The 27,682-nt window shown below is 37.3% G+C and overlaps 1 protein-coding gene across 1 annotated transcript; it reads left to right on the top strand.

Moving 5' to 3' along the window:
- The first annotated feature begins 60 nt into the window (after positions 1-60).
- Positions 61-27,682, top strand: XPOT (exportin for tRNA). Its single transcript, XM_005148067.3, has 25 exons — positions 61-201; positions 3,653-3,786; positions 5,494-5,576; positions 6,720-6,776; positions 8,268-8,337; positions 9,516-9,734; positions 10,302-10,486; positions 10,848-11,016; positions 12,162-12,398; positions 12,704-12,742; positions 15,949-16,011; positions 16,993-17,117; positions 17,515-17,659; positions 17,796-17,915; positions 18,103-18,197; positions 19,003-19,072; positions 19,501-19,739; positions 20,264-20,549; positions 21,529-21,718; positions 22,954-23,070; positions 23,156-23,271; positions 23,759-23,806; positions 25,329-25,400; positions 26,546-26,602; positions 27,107-27,682. The coding sequence occupies exons 2-25, from the start codon at positions 3,727-3,729 to the stop codon at positions 27,131-27,133; spliced, it is 2,889 nt and encodes a 962-aa protein (XP_005148124.1). The 5' UTR covers positions 61-201; positions 3,653-3,726; the 3' UTR covers positions 27,134-27,682.

Here is a 27,682-nt window from a genome sequence, read left to right as displayed (position 1 = left end):
GGGGGCCGCTTCCTTTCCTTCCCCAGAGGTGCGGAGGCCGTTCCGCACGCGCGAGGGCCGCGGCGCCTCCCCTGGGCGTTCTCTTCCTCCTCCTCCCGCCGCCAGCCGAGGCGGCGCGGCCTGGCCCGCTCCGTATGCTCGTGGCGGCCGCAGCGCTGTGGGAGCCGGCAGTGCCGCCACGATGGAGGAGTGACCGGGAAGGTAACGGAGGGGAAACAGGGACGGGACACGACATGTGGCGTGTGGGGACTCAGCCCAGAGGGGACTGGGCCTCCCCAGTCGCTGACGGGGCCGCGGCGCCTTTGCGGCAGGGAAGGGGCGATGTAAGCGCCAGCGGGCGTCCCCGCTGAGGTGGCGGTGGCCGTGGCGGGGTCCCTCCGGTGACTCGGTTCCAGTTAGGCCGATGCTGCCTCCGCAGCTGTGGAGCTCTGGGGAAGGGGGTTCTCTGCAAGCCTCCGCGCCTGCCCTCACCCCTGTGCTTGGGGAGCGGTGAGTGCCGCAGTTGGCCTGTCCCCTCCGGGCCTCACCCCTATGAGGGAGTCGGTGGGGCTTTCTGATGTGCTCTGTACCCTGCAGCTGGGTTATGTTCGTGTGCTGCCGGGCCTGCCTCGGTGGCCGTCCTCTCGTATGGCTCGGGTGAGGGAAGGAAGTAACCGCAAGCTTTTGGGCTGCAGCAACGTGAGGGGAGAACCTCCCCGGCCCCTCCATGTTCCGCTGCTTTCGGTGTTCGTCGGCACGGGGGTCCCCGGTCTCCCGCCGGAGGAGGAGTGCTTTGTCACTCCGCAGCGGCCTGGGGAAGACGCTGAGGGGGATAAGTTGCAGCCCCAGTGTCTTCGCCGCAAGTGTGGCTGCGGTGGGGTGTGGATGCCACCCTCGGCTGAGCCACGCAGCGGTGGGGGCTCTGCAGGGAGCAGGCTGCGCTCTTTGACCAAGCCTTGGCCGGGGGGAGGGCAACAGGGCCTTACTCTTCACAGGGAATTCCCGGACAGTAAGAATGTGCCTGACATGAAGACCTAGTATGTCACTTCCAGAAAGAAAAACTTCCTAGTCCGGTTGAAAAGTTCTCAAAAGAGCTGTAATTGCTCAGCTGTTCGTTTTGACCACGTTAGGTCAGTGTAAAGGATCTACCACCTAAGAGCCTGTAGGTAGGCTCTGCAGCAAGCAAAGTTGTTTGAAAAAGAATATTAAGGACAATTTTTTCTTGTCTTTGTTTCATTATAGAGAAAATTTGAGGGAATTAAAATGAAGCATGTCGCTGGCTCCCAGTGTGCCATCACAGTCTTGTAAATACCTAGAATGAGTGCAGTAAATGAAGTATTCTTTAATTACTAATTGTTCCTCTGATTAGCATCTGTGGTTAAAATGTTCTGAATGCTTTCATTATTAGAGGGTATCTGGGCCCAAGTAACACACCTTTGACCATGTTACTATTGTTAAACTGGGCAGTCTTCCCTACTTGAAGTGTGACTACATTTTATTTGTGCTTTCTTGTATGAAAGCAGCCTCTGTTATCAAATGCATTTATAAATATTTAATATATGAAAGGGAATAAACTATTCTGATGAGAGCCTGTATGGCTGCTGTTAAGGAACTGCACCCTCCTAATTATAGTCAGATCAGTTTGTCACCCAACACAGTATACTGGTTAACAAAAAAAAGTGTCACTATTTAAATAAGGCAATACTTTGTACACAGGTGCATATTAACTTTTTTATATAAATAAAACTTGCTCTAACATACTTGATGTTATAACTGAATGTATGTTGGAACAAATTTTTCAAACTGTTCTATTAAAATTGAAGTGTAGCTTTGCTTTTAAAGCATAACTGGCTGGTGAAATAGATTTTCTACCTGCTTAACTAAAACCATGTAGCATGAAAAGCTGTTTTATTAGCTTTCTTCAAAGGCTTATTCAAATAGTCCATCTCATTAATTGTCTTCTAGAGTTGTCTACTCAAGCTGAAACTCTTAGAAAAGGATGTGTGGTAGAAAATGAAGTTTTAAATATGCTCATGTGGCATATGCAAGATAGTAGAACTGGTTGGCATTGCTGTTAACTGAGTCAGTGAAGAGAATACATATCTGAGCCAGGTTTTTTTTAAATAGCTAAACTTGTCACCCACCTGTGGAAGACTGCAACCTTTTGGGCAGATAATGTAGTGATACCAGCAGGGAAATATGCCAGAAATACGTTTCTGTGTACTTGTTTAATTTGCATAACTCTGGATCAAACTGTAATCAAAAGATGCTGTTAAAAAAAAACCTTAATTTTCCCTGCAGCATTTTATCTTTCTTTTAGTCTGTCTGGTTTGGATGTTGATTATGGGGAAAACAAGCTGGGGGTGAAGAGGGAGACAATTCAGCAGAGCAGCTTTAATCCCTAAAGGTTCTGACCCTGAGCGGGATTACTCTGTGTCGTAAGGCAGTGTGTGAAGCTTGTTTTGCCACGAGTCATTGCTTTGTTCCAGACTTTCTGGTTTCTATATTGCTGCAACCTGCAATTTTTTCTTGGTACAAACTCAATTTTCCTCACTGAATTGCTTTTAATGATGTGTTTTGTTATAGTGTGTTCTGTAGTGAGATTTCTCGAAATGCCTGTGTGTTACTACATTAAATTTTGTGCTGCCTTTTCCGTTGTCGCTGTGCCACCTTTCTTCCAGTGGGGGAGGGTGAACAAGAGCGTTCACAAGACATGCAATACTAAGAAATCAGGAGTTCTACCTATAGGCATGTAGGCAGCTTCAAACCACAGCTTCTTTGTATTTCATCTCTTCCTCTTCTCTATTTTCCTTTCCCCTGCCTCCTACATGCTTATGTAACAAGGCCTTATTTCAGGCCTAATTACTATGTTATCATGGGGGGGGAAGAGGGCTTTGAAGAATAGATGAAGTTTTGTCCCCTCTTGCTATTTAACAGTGTCCTAGTGTTTGACAGTGATGCCTGTAGAGTCTCATAGAACATTTGTGTAGCTTGCTGGTTAACTTTACACTGAATTTTCTAAATAGAAATCATTGCTAGGTAAGCCCATTAGTAGGAACAGAGAACTTTGTTTACAACTCAGTGTGATGTATTTTGTGATTACTTCCTAATGCGCTTCTCTTGTGTGCACTTGCTGTGGAAGAAAGACCTCCTAATAGCTTTGCTCCCCTAGGGGAAATACTTTATAGTGGAAATACTTTATAGTGGGTTTATGAAGTAGCTTAGCTATATTAGAGGTGAGTAGAGTTTTGGGGTTGAGAAGTTTGTGGTGGGGGGAAAAAAAGTACAGTCATCTGTCATTTAAGTAGCAAATCTTTGCTTATGTCATATCTTGCTGAAACCTTCTCTGTGTGCTAGACTGGAGTTCAAGCCTTTCAGTTGAATGGTACACATCATGCCATTTCATTGTTAATGAAGATATTGTCTCTTTTCAAACTAACTGAAATATATGGACACTTTAATTTCCCTTATTCAGTAAGTAATATAGTATTATTAAAAGTTGATTACAGGACTTAGAATTCTGATATCTGTATAAGAAGTATGCACATTTATGTTTTGGTGCAGTACATAGGATGTGTTTGAGGTTTGTTGGCAAACTTCTGTGGTTGTTGCTGTCCTGCTTTAAAATTTTGTTATTCTGCTGAACAAATAAAGTTTCTCTTTCTGTTTGCAGATGATGGTAGTTCCTCCTCTAGAAGAAGTGGGCAGACCAGTTAGGAGTAGGAAACAAAGAGTATAGCAATAGAGATGGATGAGCAAGCCCTTTTAGGGCTAAACCCAAATGCTGATGCGGACTTCAGACAAAGAGTATGTAATTAACTTTCTTATCTCTAATACTGGGGGTGCTGTTTCAGTGCAAAAGCTTTGGGAGGGTGTGTGGGAGTTTGTGTTGGGGTTTGTTTTTTTCTGTTAACCTACATGTAGGATTCATGGTGGCAAGTACAAAAAATATTCATGTCACAAGCATGTAAGATGAAGGTTCCATATGTCACTAATTCTACAAAATTACACTTGACATGTGTATAATTTATTTTTCTGGGCTCTGAGTTTTGAAGTCCTTTCAGTTTTTTGTACTTGTTGCTCAGCTCCTTACCCGGATTCCTACAGAATGAAAAGCAGCCACCGAAAAAAAGTTGCTTGCAATTGTCCTCTTAGTTCTTAGATTTTTTTTTTTATTTTCATGGATTACCTATCTTTAGTGTCTTTCATAGAAATGTATGTTTTTAATTGTAGTGAAGCTTGTATTAATTAGTAGCATAAAGTAGATAAGAAAGTAATTGTGATATGTGGGTAACAGTTATTTCATAAGAGATGCTACTATGAAAAGGCATTACAACTTATATAACTATTCAGTGAGTAAATATTTCTGCTTGCTGATAGATAATCAAGTTGATTCAGGTGCCCACAAGATAACCTCCCGTAAATTCTTTCAGAAATGGAGGTGTTAATACCTTGGGCTTGTGTCATAAAACAAATCCTGGAATATATAAGAAAGCTAAAACTGTCGTTTAGTGCAGCATAGTATTGCTAAGTAGCCTGTTAAATATGTTGGTTCTGGATGTTTGTCCCTTATGAAGGCATGCATATAGTTAAAACCTTTACTGTTCTGTTAATAGAATATCACTGTAAAATTTGAAGCTTACAAATGTAATGATGCAGTCTGCCTGATTTTGAAATATTTCCTGATAAAAGGTTACTTTTCACTAATCTTGTAAGATGTAACATGTAAGGGAAGTACAAAACGATTTTTAGTAAATCTGTTCAGTATAAGGAAGATACCAGTGCTATCCACAGGAAGTGAATCCTTGTTTTAAGAACTCACTTCAGCTCACTGAGTAATTACTTTGGGAAATTACTTTGGAGAAGAGAAACAATTACAAAGTAATGCAAAAAAAAAATCTAAGCAAAATGAAAAACAAGCAAACCCCAACAAAACAAGCAAACAAAATCCTCTCACAACCAAAAATAAACCTGGAATACAGTGCATTCATAGAATTGAAATAATGTTGTTAATCTAATCTATTTCAAGTTACTTTACTGTTCTATACAACAGGCCACACTAAATCTTAAAGCAGTTAGATCAACTGAACCATTTCAAAAGCTACTTAAAAGTTCTGATAAGCAACCTGATTATATCAATTTGGCAGACATTTTTACAGTCTCTATTAGATTAAAAAACTGACATTATTCTGGTGATCACTGTTTGAAAGTTGCTTGAGGTATCAAATGCAGCCAAAGTGGTGCAACAAAAATAGCGAATTGTTTCAGTGAAAAACGTAGGTCACTTTCTTGTAGAACTTGTGGAACAAATTTTGGCTTGGAGTTGAACTTATAACTCTTCCTCTCTTATACTCTTGTGTTATGGTAATTAGTGAGCCATATAAATACTTGGATGTATCCACATGTTGGTTTTTTTTGAAGGAAAGTTGTTTAAATGTGTCTAGGTGTGAATGACATGTCTTGCTGTGTTTGATTTGTTCTCTTTTTAAATGAAACTTACTTGGATGCTTGCAGGCACTAGCCTACTTTGAGCAGCTGAAGGTATCTCAGGATGCTTGGCAAGTCTGTGCGGAAGCTTTGGCTCAGAATATATACAGGTAATTTAGATAAAGAGTCAGTGGGGTTTTTTCATTACTAATATGTTTGGGCCTGGTTTTAGCTATACAGCATAATAGACAAACTACATTGCTGAAAATTAATTACTGGAAGTCTTCATACTGTTTTTAGTGTCCTGGTTGATCTGTGGCCTCTCTATAATGCCTTTCACAAAAGAGCAATGTGTAAATGAAACTCTTTATTCATTTAGTAGTATAAAGACTGTTGCTTTGTGAAAGCCAGGGAGAAAAAATAAGATACAGGGGAAAGGAGTACTGAAAAATTCCCAATCTGAGACTATAGGTTTTGTATGCAGTAAATCAGTAGTTCCTTGCCCCTATTCTATGCCTATATTCTAGGCCATCTAATTTTTCAAGATGCAAAGAGTATGTAGTCACCACTATTTCTGCACAGAGTTGTGTATTTACATCTTAAATGTTAGGTTGTTGCTGTATTGCAGAATAATTCAGGTTGGAAGGTAACTGAAGGAAGTATATCCCTGCATAACAGCAGTGTTTTGTAGTGAATACTTATTTTTGTAAGTGATTTATCAAACCTTCTGACTCCAACAGAATATGCAGTAATTCTCTAACAAAGCCACACACGATTTGAAAGCAGCATTTTATAGTCTTTATCAAAATACATTATGATTGCTTCAAATTTTAGGTAAGAGAAAAAGTTTGCGTAGGTAATACAACATGTAGAATGTCCCTTCCTAATCTATGCCTCAGTTTGTCTTTAGCTTTGCTCTTTAAGCCACAATGTACAACTTTGTGTACTAATGTGTAATGTACTAATTGACCCAGAATGTATTACTGAAGCCTGACAGATTTTATAAAGGCAGGATACAATAGATATTGTCATTTTGTGTGTTCACTACTGAAAACAAAGCATGATAAATTGGTAGCTATATAAAAAATATTATAAAATCAAACAAATATTAGTTTAACAGTTGCTCATTTTTACCAAGTAAACTGCTTGACAAATTCTCACTTTCCCTTTGAAGTACTAACAGTAGCTTTTTTCTCTGGTGCACAGTAATTCTTCATTTGTCAAAGGGTGACCTGGTTGTAATGTTTGAGGAATTTTTTTTCTACCCAGAGAAGTGTATGTATTGCCCTCAGTAACAGAATTTTCTTTTCTAGTGATGATCACATCAAGTTCTTCTGCTTTCAAGTTCTGGAACATCAAATTAAGTTCAAGTGAGTGATCTTTCTTGACATCAGCCATATCCATTCATTTATTTTCCCCTTTTTATTGTGCTTGCAATGAAACTTAAGATAATGTGTGTTGTCTCTGTGTGGTTGATGAGGTGGCTTTAATCCCATCCAGAAGACTTCCTTGTACTGCTTTTCCTGGGAGAAGAGCAGTTGAGTTTTGAGCAGCATGCTCTAGTCTAACACCTGTGTATGCCCCAGCACAGACCTAATTACCAAGGATTGCTTGAAGCTTGCTTAGCTGTTACTTTCTGGAGATTCAAGCCTTACTCTGTACTCTCACTGATTTTTGCAGAAAAGCATCCTGCAAGCAGCAGCCTTGCTCAGTAGAGACTCCTGGACTTCAAACAAAGCCCCATTCATTCAAAAACTGTGGCAGAGATGTTGAGAAAGTAGTCTTTTCACTGAGGGGTGTTTTCACAGAATCATAATTTTAGGAAAAAAATACTTTAAATAGTAGAAGTTTCATTGCACAAAATTGTATTTTTCCATACTCTGGCCTGCTTTCGTTTGGACTTGAGCATCATGACAGAGGTGTCTGCCTCTTGGAATACCATCATGACTGGTTGCAATACACTGAACATCTGGTCAGGCTTTAGATGGGAATAAGATGTATTTTGCAACTGATTCTCACAATTATGTGTCAGAGCAAAAATGAAAGACTTTGTGATTCACCTGATTTTCCCTCATTGTCCATCTCCCTATGCTTGTTCCACTCATGTCACCTGCTTCCTACAGCATGTTTTTCTCCTACTTTCCTGCTGCTCAGGAAGCTCATCATTTTCAGTGTGGCTGCTTTTTCTTCTTAATGAATAGTTACTTATGACAGGTACACGGGATTTGCATGCAGCAATCATTCCTGTAAAGAACTGTAGCAAACCAGTAGCTGGCTCTGTTGCAAGGAGAGCGTTCTCAGTTTACCTAGTCCTGTGAAGGAACATGTTCTGTGGGTGGTATTTGAGGTGGGCTCAGTATAATGTAAGATTTGGCCAAGGCTTTATGTGTGACTTAAAGCAGAATTATTTGTTTGCTTTCCTTATTTTGACATATGTCTGATAATAAATGTACTGTAGGTCAGATCAGTGAAGGACTTCCTTGTGCTCGCTATCAACAGTCTTAAACATGTAGTAAACACGCTTGAGCTTGTACAGATGTCTTCCTTTCCCCACTGGCTTTTTATCAAAAGTGTACTTTTATCAGGGTCGTAAGTCCTGTCCCTGATAGAACAGCCTTCCTGCAAAATTTCAAGCCGCAAAATATAATCCATTAATATGGGCAAAATGTTCGGGGGTTTCCCTTATTTTTATCTTTCACTCAAAATCTTAACATAAAAATAGCTGTGTAAATTCCTTTTATAGGAACTTTTCACTTACATTAATGTGCAGTATTTTGTGCAATATTAAGAGGTTTTGCCTTGCTGAACGTTGCGCTTGTCAGGAAGTAGTTGTATTTTGATCTCATTATGCTTTGTTTCAGATACTCTGAACTTACTGAAGCCCAGCAGCAGCTGATTAGGGAAACACTCGTAACATGGCTGCAAGCACAGGTAAGTATGGCCCGTTGCAGCAGTTTTAAATAGTAGGCTTATTAGTAGGCTAACATAAAGCATTGAGTGTGGGCTAGATGTTTAATCTGTCATTTGAGTTTAAAGATGGCTTCCTGCAGATACATGGTATCTCCTTGTTAAAAGCTTTTCACATGCCAATTTTTATTAGAAATTGTTTAAGTCTGATGTTGCAAAGAAGTCTGTGCTTGAACTTATTACTAAATATAAAACTCTTACGTCAGATGATTGTGGTTTAATCAGTTGCATAAAATAAGGATTATTAGAAGTTTCCCTTTAGAGAGAGGTAATCCTGATATTCCTAAGTGTTTGGAGGGGGAGCAGTAATTCTGTTTTTAAAACCCTCCTGACCTAGCTTCTGTGTGTGGTTATAATACTAGCAGATATTTATGAATGAACAGCATCAGTCCTCTGTTAATACTATGGCAGAGTATTGGCTACTTTTGTTTAATTAGTTACTGTAGCAAAACATGTAATATCGGTGGGACCCAGGAGTTTGTAATTGGCAGAACCATCAAGTGGGTTTATACAAGCTTTTGTTTGTACTTTCCATTATCTAGTTATTGCTCTGTACTGGAAATTAACAGTTGCTTTGTTTGTAGAAAACTTATCCATAGGATAATACAATGTAATGTAATACAACTTGAAAAAGAAGAGATCATTGTGAAGTGGATTAAGTTTCTTTTCATTTACCTTTGTTCCATTTAGGAGGAAAAGGGAAAGGAGAGGGGGAGATTTAACGACATTTTTATTATTCCCAATCCTGTCTCAACCCCTCAGTGAGTTTAGATTAGAAACTTCCTTTACTATTCATAAAGCTAACATCTAACGTAGACACAGGCTAGCTGCAAGAGGGCTGTGCCTTGTTTTCTGTAAGTTCCTGCTTATTTTCTTCACCAAACTTTCAAATCAGCTTTTAGTCTTTGAATAGTACACTTAATGTCTTAGTGCTGAATGAAGGGCTTAGGCATATATCACCCAGAGAGAATGTCTTCCCTGTTTCATTTCAGTTTAGCTAATTTTTCTTCAAAATCCTTGGAAAGGTAAGGTTTTTTATTGATATTAACCAGGAAGAGAGATAATACACAGAGGACAACAGCGTACATGATTCTTCTCTAATATAGGAAGAATATACAAATAAAATATCTTGTTTCTACCAGATGCTGAATCCCCAGCCTGAGAAGACTTTTATTCGCAACAAAGCAGCCCAAGTCTTTGCGTTACTTTTTGTTACCGAATATCTCACAAAATGGCCCAAGTTTTTCTTTGATATTCTGTCAGTAGTTGACCTTAATCCACGAGGTGTGGACATGTACCTCAGAATCCTAATGGCTGTTGATGCTGAGCTGGTAGACCGGGATGTTGTTCATACATCAGAGGCAAGTCATTGTTTTGCATGAACATTTGTTTTAAATTTTAAAAGCAAGTGCTCTTACTTTAATTAGAGCTGAAGGTTTGCAGAGTTATTATTCTTTTCCTATGGCAGCCCTGCCTTAGAAATAATAGATCCAAAAGCCGGATGTTGTTTAATGCTTTTTATTGTTTCATACTCTTCGGTTAATGCATTTTTTGCTTAGAAAGCTAGCAGACTACCTCATGGACTGGGTTAGCCAATTTAGTATTGGGCTTTCTCATTTTTAAATGTCAATTCCTTCTAGTGCCTGTTTTAAGGAGTCCTAATATCAAAAATCCATTTAATGTTTGAGAGAACTTTTCCCTTTTGTCTGCCTTTTCATTATTTGGGCATTGTGGTAGAAAAAAAGAGTGAAAACGAGGGTATTTTGATTTTATTTCTTGCTGGGAAAATAAAGTACTCTCTTTGGGCTTCTGATTTGAATTATTTATCTTGTAGTGTCTGGCAGTGGGTACAAATTGCTATTAATTTGACAAGATTAGTCAAGATTGATCTGTGACAAGACTGATTAATCCTTTTTCTGTATTGATAGGAGGCTCGTAGGAACACTTTATTAAAAGATACTATGAGGGAACAGTGCATTCCAAGTTTGGTGGAATCATGGTACCAAATCTTACAAAACTATCAATATAATAACTCAGAGTTGACATGCCAGTGCCTTGAAGTAGTTGGAGCCTATGTATCCTGGATAGATTTGAGCCTGATAGCCAATGAAAGGTAAGGGGGTTTTGATAGAATGTGTTTGCAAAAATAACCTCGATAGTGTGCTGGCTGTATTTCTGACACAGAATTGAAACTCATCTTTGAAAAAGGACTTCAATTATGTATAAGTCTTTGGAGTTTTGGGGGTTTTAGTGGAATGATTTACTTTGCAAGCCAAACTGATACAATGGCCAAAACGGGCACTAGGTAGTTTGCTTCTTAACATGTGTGAAATGCTGAGGTTAGTCAGTGCAATAGGTTTTAAAACTGTCTTATGACAAGAAACTATTGTAGTAGACACACAGATAATAATACAAAGTTTCTGTACAATGCTACTGTGTACATATAAAAATGAACTTTTGTTTCTCCTCTGAAGGTTCATAAATATGCTGCTAGGTCACATGTCTGTGGAAGTTCTCCGGGAAGAAGCTTGTGATTGTTTGTTTGAAATTGTGAATAAAGGAATGGACCCAATTGATAAAACAAAACTGGTTGAATCTTTATGTCAGGTATTGCAGTCTGCTGGCCTCTTCAGTATTGATCAGGTTTGTATATTGATTTTTACACTAGAACCAAGTCATAGGTTTCCAATGGTTCTTAAATAAGCAAATGAACAGAAAACTAAGTCTGCAGATTAGGGAGAATTAGTTGTGCTTCTGCATCAAAGCTAAACACTCCTTAGCGTTTTCTCAACAGCTTGTCCTTAATATTCATTATTCATTTAAAACACACTGCATTTCTTTTGTCTTCGGCATGAGTGTTTTGTTTTAGAAGCAAGGTATTATGTAACGCCTCTCTTCCTCTTCCAAAGCATGTTGTGCTTACTGTGAATACTGCTTCAGTGTTTCATTACCTTGAATCTTCTCAATTATTCTGTAGTAGGTACTGTAGCCAAAGTAAAGTTGTTTGGTTTTGCTTTTTAGGGTAAGGTGTTAAATCAGCTGTGCATAATTAGGTAAGGGAAAGATATTTCTTAAGGGCATGTATGCTGTTCTGCATGTTTGCACCATTGGACATGAGGGTTGAAATTCTTATCTGTGAGCTGGAAAAATACACCTAACTAGCCAAACACACATTTGCAGGCAGTTGCAGTGTTTAAGGAACAGCTCTTTGCTACCTGCCATGGAGAAAGAGGAGTCAGTCTTTTAGACTGCAATACAATTATCTCTTCATTTTGAAGCAAAGCATCTGTTTGGGATGAGTGGTTTAGGGGTAGTTCTCAATTCTGATCCATGTATTTCTGCAAAAGCAAGCCATAAATGTTTAATATTAACCCACACTTTTAGGCAGTACTGAGAGATACTTGTTATCAGTATTTCTAAAGTGAGCTACAGCTGTTAATTCTTTGAAGCTTTCTCATAAAAAGTTTTCTTATACAGCCTAAAATGTATGGCAGGTGTGTGTGCTGCTTTTATTTTGAACCTACTTCTTGCTGTAGGGTACAAAGAGAAACAAAGTAATCTGAAGAGATGAAGCCAGCTACTATTATATAAGGGAGAACAGCCAAACCTGGCATTCCTTTATTTTTTCCTCTATTACCTGGGAAAATGAACCAGGCAATTGAACTTTCCATCTAGGAGACAAATGTTGGTTTAACTTCCACATATTACATGGGTAATACAGTTCGTAAGCTCATGCCATTTAAACATGAGCTCTGCTAGTATTTTAATTGGATGTCTCTTCTTTGCAGGAAGATGATGTGGATTTTCTGGCCAGATTTTCAAAGCTGGTCAATGGAATGGGGCAAGCTTTAATAGCTAGTTGGACTAAACTGATAAAAAATGGTGATATGAAAAGTGCTCAAGACACTCTACAAGCTATTGAAGCGAAAGTGGCCCTAATGTTGCAACTGCTAATTCATGAAGATGATGACATCTCGTCAAATATCATTGGCTTTTGTTATGACTACCTTCACATCTTGAAACAAGTAAATAAGCCTTGTTTCAATTTAACATATCTTTTGACATATGATTTAGTTTTAATTTTGTGGGAATAAATGAATCTCATATAGTGTGCTAGCTGATTTGCAAAATGGGGGGAGTTACTGATTAGTAAATAAGTATTTTTAATGGCTGTGATCATACTGTTTCTGTAGTGTTTAGAAGCTTGAAGATCAAATCTTGTGTTAAGTGGCTTTAAAAGTGGCTAAGAAAGAAGGCTATTAGCATCAAACTGTCTTTTCCTGTTAGACAGTAATGAAGGAAAAAATAACACTTGAAATTTATTTTACAGCTTTCTGCACTTTCAGACCAACAAAAAGCTAATGTAGAAGTAAGTATTTTCTTTTTACTAGAAATTATTCTTTTCAGGAATACATTGGGTCAGAATCTTTAGTTTTGCTGAAACAAATCATGTCTTCTTTATAATCCTTAAAATGTGCGAGTGACAGTAATTAAAAGGGAAGACTTAAAAGTAAGGACAGTATGTTCCATCTTTTCCTAACTACAGCTGTTTCCTTAAATAGTAAACCTATATTGAATTGTGTATGAAGATGAAAGCTATTTTAGAGCTGGTCTTTTCAAGCAACCCTTAAGCATATGTTGGTAAGCTCCTGTACAGTCTGTACTGTTGACAGAATGTTCTTTAGAATGTTCTTAAACTGAGATGGGAGAGAGGTTTGTGTTTTGGGGTGGGGGATTTTGTGGGATTTTTGGGTTTTTTTGTTTGCTTTTTTTGTTTGTTTTGTGGATGTTGTTTTTTTGTTAGGGTTTGGGGTTTTTTAGTGGGGTTTTTTTCCTATCTCTCCCTAAAGCTTTGTATTTTTATTAAAACCTGCCCTAGATCAAAAGGATTAGGAGTAGTATGGGAAGGGTTGTTGTAACATTCAACCTTTGATAGTATAAGTTAAGCTTCCTAAGGAAGCTAATAACAGTTGTACTTACTATGAGCAGTTATATGTTAATCATTACATTAAATTATACATTAAGCTTAAGTTTATATGCTTGAGTTTATACATAAGCTTAATATATAAAGCATTAAGATTAATATATAAGTTTTATGTCCACTTTCAGTAAACTTGGGTATTTTTTGGCACAGTCTTTCTTTGATCTCTGTGAGCCTTCTGCACTGATGTGGATGTACTAATTTAGATGTTGAACTGGTTAGATTTGTGCAGGTATTTTGTAACTTCATACAGCTGACAGCTGTGATTCCTTTTCCATAGAAAGAAAACTGAATTCTATGCCTGTTATAACATGAACAGTTGAATTTGGATAACTGGTATAGGTTATTTTCATTTGGTTTTGTCTGTATGTCTGTTTAAATTAGGTAACACAATAAGAGAGGTTTTATGACCTCACTAAATCTTTTTACTTTTATTACCAACTCTTTCTTATTCTTGTAGCTGGATCAAACCCAATTCCTACTGCAGTGCACTTAAGGCACTTAAAATTTGCATATGTTACTGCCCAGAAATCTGTTGTTTTGTTAAACTTGCTTTCATACTGAAAAAATTTGATCTGTAATTATTTCTTAATTTTACTGAGCACTTCTTGAGGTTTTGTTTTAAGCTGAGAGCAATCATACTCATCTTTCTTCTTTTATCCAACTCATAATAAAAAAGTGTTTGGAAATAGTCTAACTCCTATTGTCTCAAGCTTTAAATTGTGTGCCTTTACAGTTTTGCACCCAAGAAGTTCTCACTTGCAACTATTCATTATTGGAGCAGGAAAAAAGGAGATCCTGTTTATTGTGCATTTAAGGTCCCAAAGCTTTTTCTTGTCAGCAAGATCACATTTTAATTCTTAGTGACAGGTGTTTAAGTGCTTCTGGCTACAAGCATATCACATTAATATTTTGTAGTTATATTAATTCTTTACTATGACTTACCGAGACTTCTCACAGATGATGCTGACACGTTGTGTCAATAGAAAGACTGATCAAATCCTTGCTATTTCACTATGTTCATCCTAGAAGTATCACAAGTATCTATTTTTGCGAGATTACCAAGATTTTCACCTTAGTAACATAAGTTGAATTCATTGGTCCAATTTTGGTGTTAAAGAACTTTAGGTCTTGCATTTAAAATTAAAAATTTGTAATCATGACTTCTTAGTCTGAAGTCTTGGTGTTATTTTTTGATTGGTTGGGTTTTGTTTTTATTTTGGGGGGGAAGGTGTTTTTAATTTCCCTTTTCTTACTATTGGTCTGAAATTTATGGTGCTCTGCATTCAAAACCTCCAGTACTGGAGGAGAAGAACAAAATGTTAGTCAAATTCTTGCTGATACAATCAGTATTTTCATTTGCTGTAGTTATAATAAAAGCTGTTGGCTACAAAATTCAGCCAACATTTAAAAAATAAAAACAAACCCAAAACTAAAACCCCACAAGTTTGGTTTTTTCACCTGGTAATAGAGAGAGGGATGAGGTGCTCTGCGATACTCATCAAACGCCTGTTACAATTCTGCTGAATCTTCTCGATATTCAGTGAACCTCTTCCTTGTAATAGGTATATGGCTATGTCCTGCCCCATTTCTTGTTGCTACTTAATACTCTTTTGGACTTCTGACACTTTATTGTTGTCATAGATATAAAAATGGGCTGCCTCTGCTTCAGTTCTAGTTACTCAGAATAGCTTTTTGTCTGTTTGGAATATTTTAAATTAAGTTCCCCAGAACAAACTTAAACAAAAGTGAAAATGAAAATATAACTTCTTTTTAAATGCTTGTTTTAGCTCTGTGCTTCAGTCCAATTTCTATCAATTCCAGAAAACATGAATGGAATTGAGTACTACAGGTGTTTCAAACATTAAGTCAGTGCTATAAAAGACTGAACTAGTAAATGCTTGGTAAGATCAAATGGTATATTCAGAGTTTGAGACTTCAGTAGAGGTAAGATCAAGTCTACTTCTGTTTCAGGAGCTACCAACAGTCCCTACTTAGGTGAAATCAGTACTTTTAACTAATCCAACAACATGCTACTGCTGCAAAGGGAAAGTTTTGGTTTTATTACTCTTGTTCGCTGGCTCTTACCTCTTACCCTGGCTCTTAACTCTGGGATTCTTTGCTGAACCGATTCAGCTTGTTAACCTGTCGCCAGAGAAAAGACTTTCAAGGATGTTGAGCTGTTAGAGAGGTCTAATGTTACAGCTAAGCCCTCCTACCCCTTTAAAATAGGAGCTTGGACAACATGTTTAGGTTTCTCTGCCTAGTTCAGTGATCTTAATTACTGTTCCCAATGTGAACCAAATGCATAGAGTACAAGCAGGAAACAAAGCTGGGTAATAGTTCCAGACTGAGAGCTCCAAATCATCCATGCTGGGTATCTGGAATGGCATCTTTGTGGTGTTTGGATGTGATCCATCAGTTTTAATTTGGACTGTTAATTCTGCTACATCTCTGAAGAAAATAATTCAAATGGGATTTAAAATATTTGTAAACATTTAACACTTGCTTTAAGGTTTCCTTTACTGTAATATTTTAACTGTTGCTTCTTATCACTTGTCTGTTCCATGCTTACAGTTCTGTTTTTATCTTAGGCAATCATGTTGGCTGTTATGAAGAAGCTGACATATGATGAAGAGTATAACTTTGAAAATGAGGTATTATGTTCTATGAATAAACAGACAATTGCAACTGAATTTAGATGTAGTAAAACTTGCTCATGCTTTTAAAGTCCATATTTTTCATAGACTAAGGATTTGAAGGTAGAAAGCAAAGGTCTGTAGGCTGAATCTTTTTCTGATGGGGAAAGCTTTCTTTTGATCTCTGGTCATTCCTGCATAGGACAAAACAACATAGTAAAGGGATATCCAGGCCAATTCAGTTAACAGAATATTTCTGGTTGCATTTGTGCATAACTATTCCTAGGCAAATATGGCTGTGCTGTTAACTAAACATAGCTGTTGAGCTGACTTGTTCAGTGTGGGTTTATGAGTTTCTTCTGCACATCACTTCTGTCTTGCAGAAAGATTTGAGAATCATTATGTAATGAAACTTGGTAAGGAGGTGCTGCTTGACCTACTTAAGGTGGTCATACCTCTGCAAAAGTAAGCTAAAGGAGGTGTAAGGTCTTTGACTTCACCTTCCTCCCATGCTTTTATACCTGTCAGCCGACAGTATTGATTATGTTAGATTTACATTTGCTGCAGGCTGTTTGGAGAGCTATGGACTTAAGAAAGTTAACTTGAACTTTATGCAAGCCATCATAAATGTCTGTCAGTTTTAAAACTAACCTAGGTGCTGAGAAAGAATATATTTGAGGAGTGAGTCAGTTTTCAAGAAGTGGGTCAATAAGGCTTTCCCAAGAGCATTTTCTTTCTTTTAATTTTGGCTCGTCATCAGCTTGGAAAGCCTTTTTAATATGTTTCTGGACTGCACACAGTGAATCTTAACATATTACAATCAGCCAAAAAGGGAGCCTGCTGTTATGTTGCAAGAGCACAGGGAGCAATATTGAATTTTCTGAGCATGGTATACTGTTCTTGTATGTACACGTTCTTGGTTTATGTGAACTTGTCTAAAACGGTTGTGGATTAATTTAAACACAAAATGTGGACTCTGCTGATGTGAATGTTTTGTAGGGTGAAGATGAAGCGATGTTTGTGGAATACAGAAAACAGCTGAAATTGTTGCTGGACAGACTTGCTCAGGTCTCACCAGAATTACTGCTGGCATCTGTCCGCAGAGTTTTTAATGCTACGCTTCAGTAAGTTGGTGTTTTTAACTTGTTTACAAAATGCCCTCAGCTTTTTTGCCTTTGTAACTGTCAGAGTTTGTAATGAATGTAGGCATGATGTGGTAAAGTGAAGCTAATTGATGTATGGAGCTTGTTACAACTTCATGATAAATATAACTTTGTATAATCTTTTACTCAGCTGCTTAGAAAAAGCTTTCTTTTTGTAACCATAAATAGCAGCTTTTTTTTTTCCTAGAGATCTTTCTTGATCTTTGTTGCTTACCTACATAGCAACAGCTATTTGCACAAGTGTTCACTTTACACCTCAAGGAAATGCCTATGAGATGTGGCAAATAATTTTACGTATTACTAGTATCAGAAAACCAAGCTACTACAAACTAATACTATCTTCATATTCTTACTCTAGGAATTGGCAGACTACACGATTTATGGAAGTAGAAGTAGCAATAAGGCTGCTGTATATGTTGGCTGAGGCTCTTCCTGTATCTCATGGTGCTCACTTCTCTGGTGATGTTACAAAAGCTACGGCTTTACAAGACATGATGAGAACGGTAAGCATGTGCGTGCTAATAAAGACTGGAATATTCCAGTTCATATGGCTCATCTTAATTAGCAGCACATTGCTTACACTGTAGTTTGGCATTACAAATGGCTAAAGTACTAACTTGCTGATGCTCTTACTTGTAGCTGGTGACTTCTGGTGTTAGTGCCTATCAGCATACATCAGTGACCCTGGAATTCTTTGAAACGGTGGTTAGATATGAAAAATTCTTTGCTGTTGAACCTCAACACATTCCAACTGTTCTAGTAAGTTTCATCTAATGTACATTTTCAACTAGGTAAGAATAGATAAATTCTTTAGACTTAAAAAAAAAATCTTATTTTCTGAGTAACTTTTTCACTAAGGAGGCCAAGTTCCTTAAATTGTTGGATTATCAGCTTTTCTGTCCCTCATTTAGTGATTCTAAGACTTGAGACACTTCTTTGTTTGCAGATGGCATTTTTAGATCACCGTGGTCTTCGTCATACCAGTCCCAAAGTACGAAGTCGAACAGCTTACCTCTTTTCCAGATTTGTGAAGTCTCTGAAGTAAGTAAAGCTGTTACAAATGTGTCCAAGTGGCATCGAATTTACCATACATAGCCTTTCTGTACATCATAGTCATCACTGAAACAGGTTGGGCTTCACATGGACTGCAGTGAAGTAATGTATCAAAACAGTGCTTTAGCAAGGTTGTCCTGTTGTGTAGCAGTGGAAAAATCTGCCACAGAACAACAAAGAACTAGAATACACATGCTTAGCTTATTTTGATTAGATGTTAAAACTGATCAACAATGAAAATGTCTGTCCCGCTTTTCCTCAGCGAGCAGAGCTGAGAGTGAGTGGATCTGGAGACTCCCAAGAGTAACCTTTCCCTGACAATTTCTGAATATTTAAAGAATTTCTACTGGTGAAATTTACTCAGTGTCTTAGAGCCCTTCAAACAGCCCTGTCCTGTTGGTGTTGTTTCACATGGCTGTGAAATAATCTTCATTTAACGTTGAGGCAGGAGGAGCTCCAGGATGGTTCAGATTTCAGGAGGATCCCTATTTTTCAACTTCTAATGAAAATATTTTACTCAGATGAGCCAAGTTATTTGTGCATATTAAAAAAATGGGGGAAAGAAAGGAAGAAACGTTCATTTCCCCACTATTGCCATGGCTCTACCTGGCCTACCATGAGCAGCACATCCATCAGCCAGATTTTTCTGCAACAGTGTTTGTTGATATTTAAAGGGGAGCTCTGTACTGAGAAGGTAGTTTAGTCTCTAGCTTTACACTTAAATAAAATACCAGGAAACCTGTAAAAATGCACATGCTTCTGAATAGCGTTACGTACTTGTGTTTTACTTCAGTAAGCAAATGAATCCCTTCATTGAAGACGTTCTGAATAGAATACAAGACCTGCTGGAACTTTCTCCTCCTGTGAGTATTTAGAGCAGGTTATTGTAATAAATAAGGCTTGCACTTACTCATTGCTGTGCCTGAATACTTACTGAATTGTAAGCTTAGCATACAAACATTTAAGCACAAATAACTGTCCTGCTTTTCTGGTGTGAGATCACTGTGTGCCTACATTTGTACCTAATTTTAATAATCTTACGTGGGTTTCTGGGAGCATGGGCTAGAGATGGGTATATATAGAAGTCTGTCTGAACTGTATAGAAATAGTTGTTCCTTCAACTATGTTTTTACTTGTGCTTGATACTTCTACTCAAGTAGAAAAAGAATAAAGCTATTGCAAATGTACTATAGAGGTTACTTAGGCATGATGAAAGAAGTATTATCTTTAAACTTTGAGAAGCTTTGATAAAGTTCATTTAGTGAATTATGCCTGTTCTCTTCCATTTTAGGAAAATGGTTACCAGGCTCTGTTAAGCAGCGATGATCAACTTTTCATTTATGAAACAGCTGGAGTATTAATAGTTAACAGCGAATACTCTGCAGAAAGAAAACAGGCTCTAATGAGGAATTTGTTGACTCCACTGATGGAAAAGTTCAAAGTATTGTTAGAAAAACTGATGATGGCACAAGATGAGGATAGACAGATGGCACTGGCTGACTGCCTCAATCATGCTGTTGGGTTTGCTAGGTAGGTGCAGCACAGAGTGACTCTGTGTGTGTGTGTGTGTGTGTGTTTCTGGTTTGAGTAAAAAGAAAATATGAAGGATTTATTGATAGGATGGGCTGAGTTTCTACCTGGGATTTCTTGACCCAGACAGCCATCAGTGGTTTTAGAATTTGTTATGGTAGACCAGAAAATGAGTTAAGTCCCCTTAAAAAAGGCTGCTATGCATGCAAATACAGAGAACATTGAGCAGATTCATAATGAACCAGCATCTCTTCCCTTCCTCAGTGAATTGTATGGAGCTATTCTAATCATATGTTGTTTGTAAATTGTTAGTACTTAATTCTCAAAAATCTGCCACAAATGTGGTGACTTCATATCAAATAACTTGTGTTTATTACTACCATTTTTTTTTAACTCCTATTTCATTAACTGCAATATTCTAATTTAGGGCATGTGTTTTAAAGCATATGTTGTTTTCTGTGTTAGTGCTTTTTCATTGTATTGGAACATGTGCTTATCTAAAACTTGGTGTATTGCTTTTTCAGCCGAACCAGCAAGGCTTTTAGCAATAAGCAAACTGTAAAACAATGTGGCTGCTCAGAGGTTTACCTGGACTGCTTACAAACGTTTTTGCCAGCTCTCAGTTGTCCATTACAAAAGGAAGTTCTGAGAAGTGGTGTCCGCACTTTCCTTCACCGCATGATTATTTGCTTAGAGGAAGAAGTTCTTCCATTCATTCCTTCTGCCTCTGAACACATGCTTAAAGATTGTGAAGCAAAAGATCTTCAAGAATTCATTCCTCTTATAAACCAAATAACAGCTAAGTTTAAGGTATGATACTGCATTAAGTTTTTCAGGGTCAAAGTGCTGCTTATCTCTTTTTTCTGGTTCCAGTAAAACCAACTATGTGTTAGAAACTTACCTCACAGATTAATAAGTTATTTCTAAGGCTGCAGATAACAAAGTAGATATTTTAAGAATTGTCTGTGTAAGGTGAGGAAGTTGTTTCGGGTTTTTTCTTTTAAAAAGAAAGAGTAAGACTGGACAAATTCCATGTTTAGATGTAATGTTTAACTTTGGTACTGTACCATTCTTATTACAACATGTTAATGTAAAGATCCTAGCTTCAGTAGTCTCACCTTGGTTAATACTTTCAGGGTACAACAAAGTTGAAGATTAAGGATAAAACCTTGCTTAAGCATTAAGAAATGACATGAGATGCCTCTTTCTCGACTTGGCTGTGGTTGAATAACACCCTCAGTTTTTCATTTCATAGATGTTCAACTAATTTAGTGCTTTTGCATATATTTGTCACTGCAAGTAGAACATAAGTGACAAGTTTATTCTGTAATGCCAGTAATACTTCAGCTCAGGATTTTTTTTTCCTGAAAGCAGTCTTTATAGACAAGTGCTACAAATTGTGGCCTGCTGCCAGTTGTAACATCTTGGAGATGCGTTTTCTGTAACTACAGTGACTTTACAATAGTCTCCCTTGAGATTTCAGGGAATTTGAATTGAGTGTCTGCCTGAACAGAAGGACGAGAGAGATGCAGAAAAAGCTGCTGTTCCAATTCAGAATGAGACTAGATATTTTTGTGCAAAAGACTTTTAAATAAGTGGTGTGTAAGTCAAGATGCAGTAATGTTCATGGTGACCTGATGTGACTCAGCTGGTTATGAGTAGTTGGTATATGAAGGTGTGAACTAACTTGAAAGGTGAATCAAAGCTGAGAACAAGCCCTTAATATTTAATTTTGAAATGCTTGATTTCTGTAACTGTTGGAGTTTATACTCTCTTCTTATCTCCACAGACACAGGTTTCACCTTTTCTGCAACAGATGTTTATGCCATTGCTTCATGCTATTTTTGAGGTGTTGCTCCTTCCAGCAGAAGAAAATGATCAGTCTGCAACTTTAGAAAAACAAATGTTACGAAGGAGTTACTTTGCTTTTCTGCAGACAGTAACTGGCAGTGGCATGAGTGAAGTCATAGCTAATCAAGGTAAGCAGTTCAGTTTCTTGAAGTGTAGAACAGATAGGGTAAGCATTAGATGGTTATTCTTGCCTAAATTTTGTCTGTTAAAATCATTAGCCTAGTTCCTGTCAAGTACTGTTAACTGTGTCAACGTAGAATGGACTAATGTAAATACAGTATTTGACTCACGTGTTGCTTAACAGTTGTGCAAGAATCTGGGTTTGTGAAATCCAGCTATAGTAGGCATATTCCTCTGAGATTTTTTTCTCAGCTTATATATGATCACTGTATCAATAAGGACTGGAACAGTGTATTCATCCTCATGCATCATTGTATTTGGTGGACCAGAGATCATGCAATACATAAGTGTATAGCAGTGTTCAGATTTTTGGGGAAGGCCACTCACAGCTGCCATTATTCATTGTGTTCATTTTTTGAAGGACAGTCAGTAACTTCTGTAACTTTTGTCAACAATTTTTCTAGTACTCATCTTGTTATCTGTGGTAGATGGCATCGTGTGACTTCTTACATATGTAGTTAACCAGACTTTCCTTGCCCTTTGTGGCCAGGTGCAAATTAGTACTTTTAATAGCAGGAACTTGAATGTCCAGTTTCTTGATTCTTTAAATAGTTCTGTTTGTATTCCATCAAAAGGGCTAGGGACTTAAAAAGCTTTAGAGTGACTTGTATGATAGGTGGAGCTCAGAATTCCTTCCCTCATACTAAACTAATGGTAATACCTGAGGGAAAGGAGAAGGTGGCATTAAGAAATTGTGAGAGCTTTCTTGAAAGACGTTCTAGGTAGTTGTGATGGGCAATTTTTAACGGACTCAAACAGAAATAAGCATAGATGCAGCACAGTAATTATAAATGATAAAATTATTTTCCAATATATGGAATGATAGCAAACTATTTCAGTGCTGCTGAGTTTTAATTAACACCACCAGGTTTGGGTAGAGAGGAAAGAATTTGCAGTTGTAACCAGGTCAAACTACCCCCCTCAACTTTGCATGTATTAAAGGCCAGAAGAGCAATGGAATCTGCAAACATAAAAAGGAACAAATAAACAGAAGTATAACCTAAATAAGAGTTTTCTTGCATCGTAGGGGAAACTTTCCAAAAATATTAGGGATATGTGCAAAAAAGAGTATTTTGAAGTTGAAGGATGTCTTCCAGGTCAGTATTTATACAAAATAGTGTAAGAGTACAGAAACTTTTTAGGCTGCAAGTTGAAATGATGAGCCTGTTTTAATGTGTTTAAGGTGCAGAGAATGTGGAGCGTGTGTTGTTTACTGTGATTCAAGGAGCAGTGGATTACCCAGATCCTATTGCACAGAAGACTTGTTTTATTATTCTTTCCAAGTTGGTGGAGCTTTGGGGTAAGACTGTCTTTCCATAACACCTTTGCAGCTGCTGCTAACCACGAAGCAGTAATAGAACAGGGAATGTTATTTTTCTTTTCAGGAGGTAAAGATGGACCAGTAGGTTTTGCAGACTTTGTCTACAAGCATATTGTTCCTGCATGTTTCTTAGCACCTTTGAAGCAAACGTTTGACTTGGCAGATGCCCAGACAGTATTGGTGTGTATTATGGAGGTTTTTTTACTTTCATTCTTGTGGGGCAGATTCAAGCAAAGAAACCTATGATGGCCATGCAGTACTGAAGATCATTGTCTCACAAATTAAGTCCCTCATGTTTTTTATTGAGGTACCTGGATGATTAATTATTGAGTATTGTGGTACTTCATTAAATAGTTCATCTATGCTCAAAATCAAGGTAGAGAATCGTACATCTGAGTATTTAACATTGACCTGTATTACTTACTAACACTCAGTGAAAATGAATGCACAGGTCACACAGGTGGCTGTTCTTCAGCTCATTTTGGGTTCAGCTGTGAGAAATCTTTCTGGTTAGAGTGGAACAAAAATTGGAAGGTTAAGCTAGCATTTTGTGAGCAGACAGTGAGGGAATAATGGCATAAACTAGACCTTGTGTTGCGCCTCATTAGCTTCTTTGGCTTTAAATACTTTATCAATAGACAGTCTAATGTTATGTATTACATTGCAGGCTTTATCAGAATGTGCAGTGACGTTAAAAACAATTCATCTCAAAAGGGTAAGCTTCATAATACTTCGCAGGAATTAACTCTTGCAGTTTTTTTTCTAGTGCTTTTATCTATTTCTGAAGCTAAGATATCTACTAGGGTGAATTACTATTCTACTCTTACATAGATTAATAGAATGACCACTACCATCCTGTGTAGGGATATGGTAGTTCTACCTCTTGCTGAATTAATATTGGCACTTCATTAAGGAGAAGAATCTGCTCACTTGCTTGTTACTGTGTTTAATTGATCAAGTGGCATCTTTCACTTTTCAGTGTAGGTCTTTGACATGAAAGAACAATTAGAGATGTACTATAGTGTACTTCTGTGAAAACTAAAGGTATCTTTTGATGTGTAGAAGACTAGATTGAGAAACATGGAAAAACATGGATTGTTGCCTTGTCTAAGGACTAGAACTTTATAGTATATTTCTATGTTTAATGGGAAATTAAAGTTTCTACATTTGTATTACTGTTTCCTGCTACACCTTTAAGTTGCTGATAACTTTTCTGTCAAATGGAAATAAAAGCCACAACTACACAACAAATGTAAGAAGTTATAAACTGGCAGAGAAGAGATTGCGTTTGAATTAAGGAGAGCTTCTGAGTTTGTTCCTTTTTCCCTGAAAGCAATGAAGAGTTAAATCTGTAGGAAATCAAGCTTTTGATATATATATATATCTATATATCTCAAAATAACTTCCTATTACAGTTACTGCTTCTTTTGGCAGTGCAGATACAAATATAGGAGAATTATCTTTTCTCATGTGAACTGTATACCATGTTCTAGTTCTGATGTAACTTGTGTGAATTAAAAAAGTTGATTCACTTTCCCCTGGTATTGGGGTATGTACTGAGTCATGTTAGCATACTACTAGTGTACCCTAATTCCTCTTGTGATGAGAGGTATCTGGTGAATACAGGTAAAGAAAACAAAAAGTGATGTGCTGACCAGAACAGACCTGTCTGCTTCTCTTAAACATTTGGAAGTTCCATTTTATTGCTGTTTAGTCCACTGTAGATTACAGAGTTGTTACAAAAAAAAGAAACATGGTGTTTGTGGTATTTGGCTACTAAATTTTGCAGTGGTAGTAGTATGGTAATGCAGTTGGCAGATACTAATTGCCAATTATTTTTCCTTTCCTGTGTCAGTGAAATTAGGGCTGCCTTCTTAGATAACTGACTTTTACAGTTGACATGTCACAAACGCACTGGCTGTATTATTGTAGTTCTTATTTCAGTGCAATTTTCAGTATGTTTTCTGCTATGTAACAAAAAATAGCAAATTGCAGTAGAATCTTTAATGTCACGATTGAGAAAAGTGGGGTTTTTTGGTTTGGTTTTTTTTCCTTTCCTTTGCCAACAGCTGAGAATAACATGAGCATTTGGTATGTGATACGCAAAGCTTCTCTGTAAAACTGTCATTTAGACAGCCTGTTTGGAAACTGTTCTTTGTACCATACAGTACAGGGCTATGATTTTCCACTTTTGTACAAAAATATACCTGAGAAAATTATGTACTGCTTTTCTTTAGGGCCCTGAGTGCATTCAGTATCTTCAGCAAGAGTATTTGCCTTCTTTGCAAGTAGCTCCTGAGATAATTCAGGTAGGACTTCCTAAAGTAACATTTGGAAAACTCTTTTAACAATCATAAATGTTAAATGGGAGCAAAATGAATGCTGCGAAAGTTAACCAGCTATCATCCTGCAGTAAAACTTACTCTGATATTGCGTATCAGAATAGGATTAATTTAGCATAAAGAGTAAAGTTAACTATAAGAGTACATTGGGGGAGGAGGGAAGGGGGAAATAGTCCAGTGCATGTGACATTCTAAGCCATCTTCCTGCTTTAATTCAATATTTTAACTTGAGGAAAAAGTATTGGAATACTTGAGTAATAGCTCAAAAGTAAAGTGAAGAACACTGAATGTATAGACAGTGTGGTGATAAAGGGTGTATTCAACACTACAAAAATTTAAGCCACAGCACTGGTTCTACTGTCAAAAATGATGTACAAAGTCAAGTGTATGAGGTTTGTGTGCTTGTTTTGGAGTAGTGTAAGAGGGTTCTCAAAAGTGAAACTTTATACCCGACCACTCTTTCACCTGAAGCATTGCTAGCCATATGGTAAGCATTGCCATGAAGGAACTGTTAGATGAACACTGACAATCTTCATTGCAGCTAGTTTGGATACTGTGGTAATTGGGTTTGCTGCATCAAGGGACAATTATACTCATTTCTAGACTTAAACGATAGAACTTTTAAGTGGCATTAAATATATGTAAGGATCCAGTACCATCTCTTCTTGGCACCCCAGTTTCCTGATTTCACATTAGAATTTTTCCAAGTGACAGATGTCCTGCTGTAATCTAGTCACTTAGCATGTATATAATACTACTTAAGCTTCAATGTTCATCTGAAATATTCATTTCAAGCCACCCAAAGTTACTGGAAAAGTTAAAAGGTTTAGAATCTCCTTGATTGCAGTCCTTGTAGGTAATCCTGTTTCTGTCTACTCAGCTAAAAGCGAATATGACATCCTGTATTTGAAAATAGTTTTTTAACCCCAGAATGCACTTGGCCTGTTACAGCCTTTTACAATTTTCTATCCATAACGTGCTTTGGTTGCACATTAGGGAAAATACTAACTAATACCAACTGCTTTATGTACAAAGTATTTTGTATGCTCCTAACATATTTCAGGTTGTCATGTTGCTTCATTCAGTTATTTAGTATTTATTCTCTGTTACAGGAATTTTGTCAAGCACTTCAGCAGCCTGATGCTAAAGTTTTTAAAAATTACTTAAAGGTAAAGGTTTTTTTTTTGCTTTAAATAGTTTTTAATTCCATTTGAATGTCATCATACAATTTAGTCACGGGAGTGACCTGAAGTAAAACTGAAATATTGAAATACAGCATTTATTCAATAGCTCTAATTGTAGGGAACCTTCAGGTATTAAAAGCAGTTAACCTGGAATGAAGGAGCCAAACGCCACCACCACCAAACCTGTATCTGTAGAATTGTCATCTCAGCACCTTGTCAGCTCCTAAATAGCTTGATATTCTTGTGGCTTATGTTTAATAGTTGAAATAATTAAAAAGTGTTGTTATAATGTTAAGAATGTGTCAGAATGCTTCATTTGAGGGTGTAAGTGTAATTGAATAGAACAAGTTACATCCTTGAACCTAGTATGTTAACCAGGATGTTAATGAAGAAAATGAGCTCTGTTAAACTAATTCTCTTACACCTCAACCATTCCATGTCGTATTTCCTTTGTCTTTAAAACGCTGGGTTTTAATTCATTTTTAACAGGTATTCTTCCAGAGAGCGAAGCCATAAGGAAAGTACTGGAATCTCACACACCTGTTTCCATAACCCAGCATTCTGGTTGTTAATTTATAAAAACACTAACTCTCGTGCCATTCAGACAGGTTTTGGTTTAAGAAAAGTTGCTTTGTGCTCACATCAGTACATACTTCAGCCTTTCGCAAAAAAACAGAAATGCAAATCCCCCACCTGCGTCTCAAACATGAAGGTATGTGACAACATGGAAAAGTATCTGTATACCTACACAAACTTACTATGTATAGGATGAATTAAGCTTATGCTGTAACACACACAGCACTGAAATGACACTTATTTTTGAAATTAAATGTAAAAAAACCCCTTTGGACTATAGGAATGGTTATTAAAATGTGTACATTTTTGATACAGAGTAAAATGTTTTCATAAGACATAAAATTCATTTGTTCATGTATGGTGACATGAAAATAAAACAATCAAAGTCATTCTTGTAGATAGTAATTTCATTGAAGCTGTCTTAATGATAAAATATATATATACCTCCTATAAAACAGATTGGTTTAATAAATGATTTCTTTAAAAGTA

The sequence above is a fragment of the Melopsittacus undulatus genome, chromosome 5 (genome assembly GCF_012275295.1).
Source record: "Melopsittacus undulatus isolate bMelUnd1 chromosome 5, bMelUnd1.mat.Z, whole genome shotgun sequence".
NCBI lineage: Eukaryota > Metazoa > Chordata > Aves > Psittaciformes > Psittaculidae > Melopsittacus > Melopsittacus undulatus.
Note: the sequence above shows the minus strand (reverse complement) of the source record. Positions and strands in the feature narration are given on the sequence as shown.

Coding starts and splice junctions, on each gene's coding strand:
- XPOT (XM_005148067.3), top strand. CDS start 3,727: ATGGATGAGCAAGCCCTTTTAGGGCTAAACCCAAATGCTGATGCGGAC. Junction 21,719..22,953: donor TGAAGTCATAGCTAATCAAG/GTAAGCAGTTCA, acceptor AATGTGTTTAAG/GTGCAGAGAATGTGGAGCGT. Junction 25,401..26,545: donor TAGCTCCTGAGATAATTCAG/GTAGGACTTCCT, acceptor TCTCTGTTACAG/GAATTTTGTCAAGCACTTCA.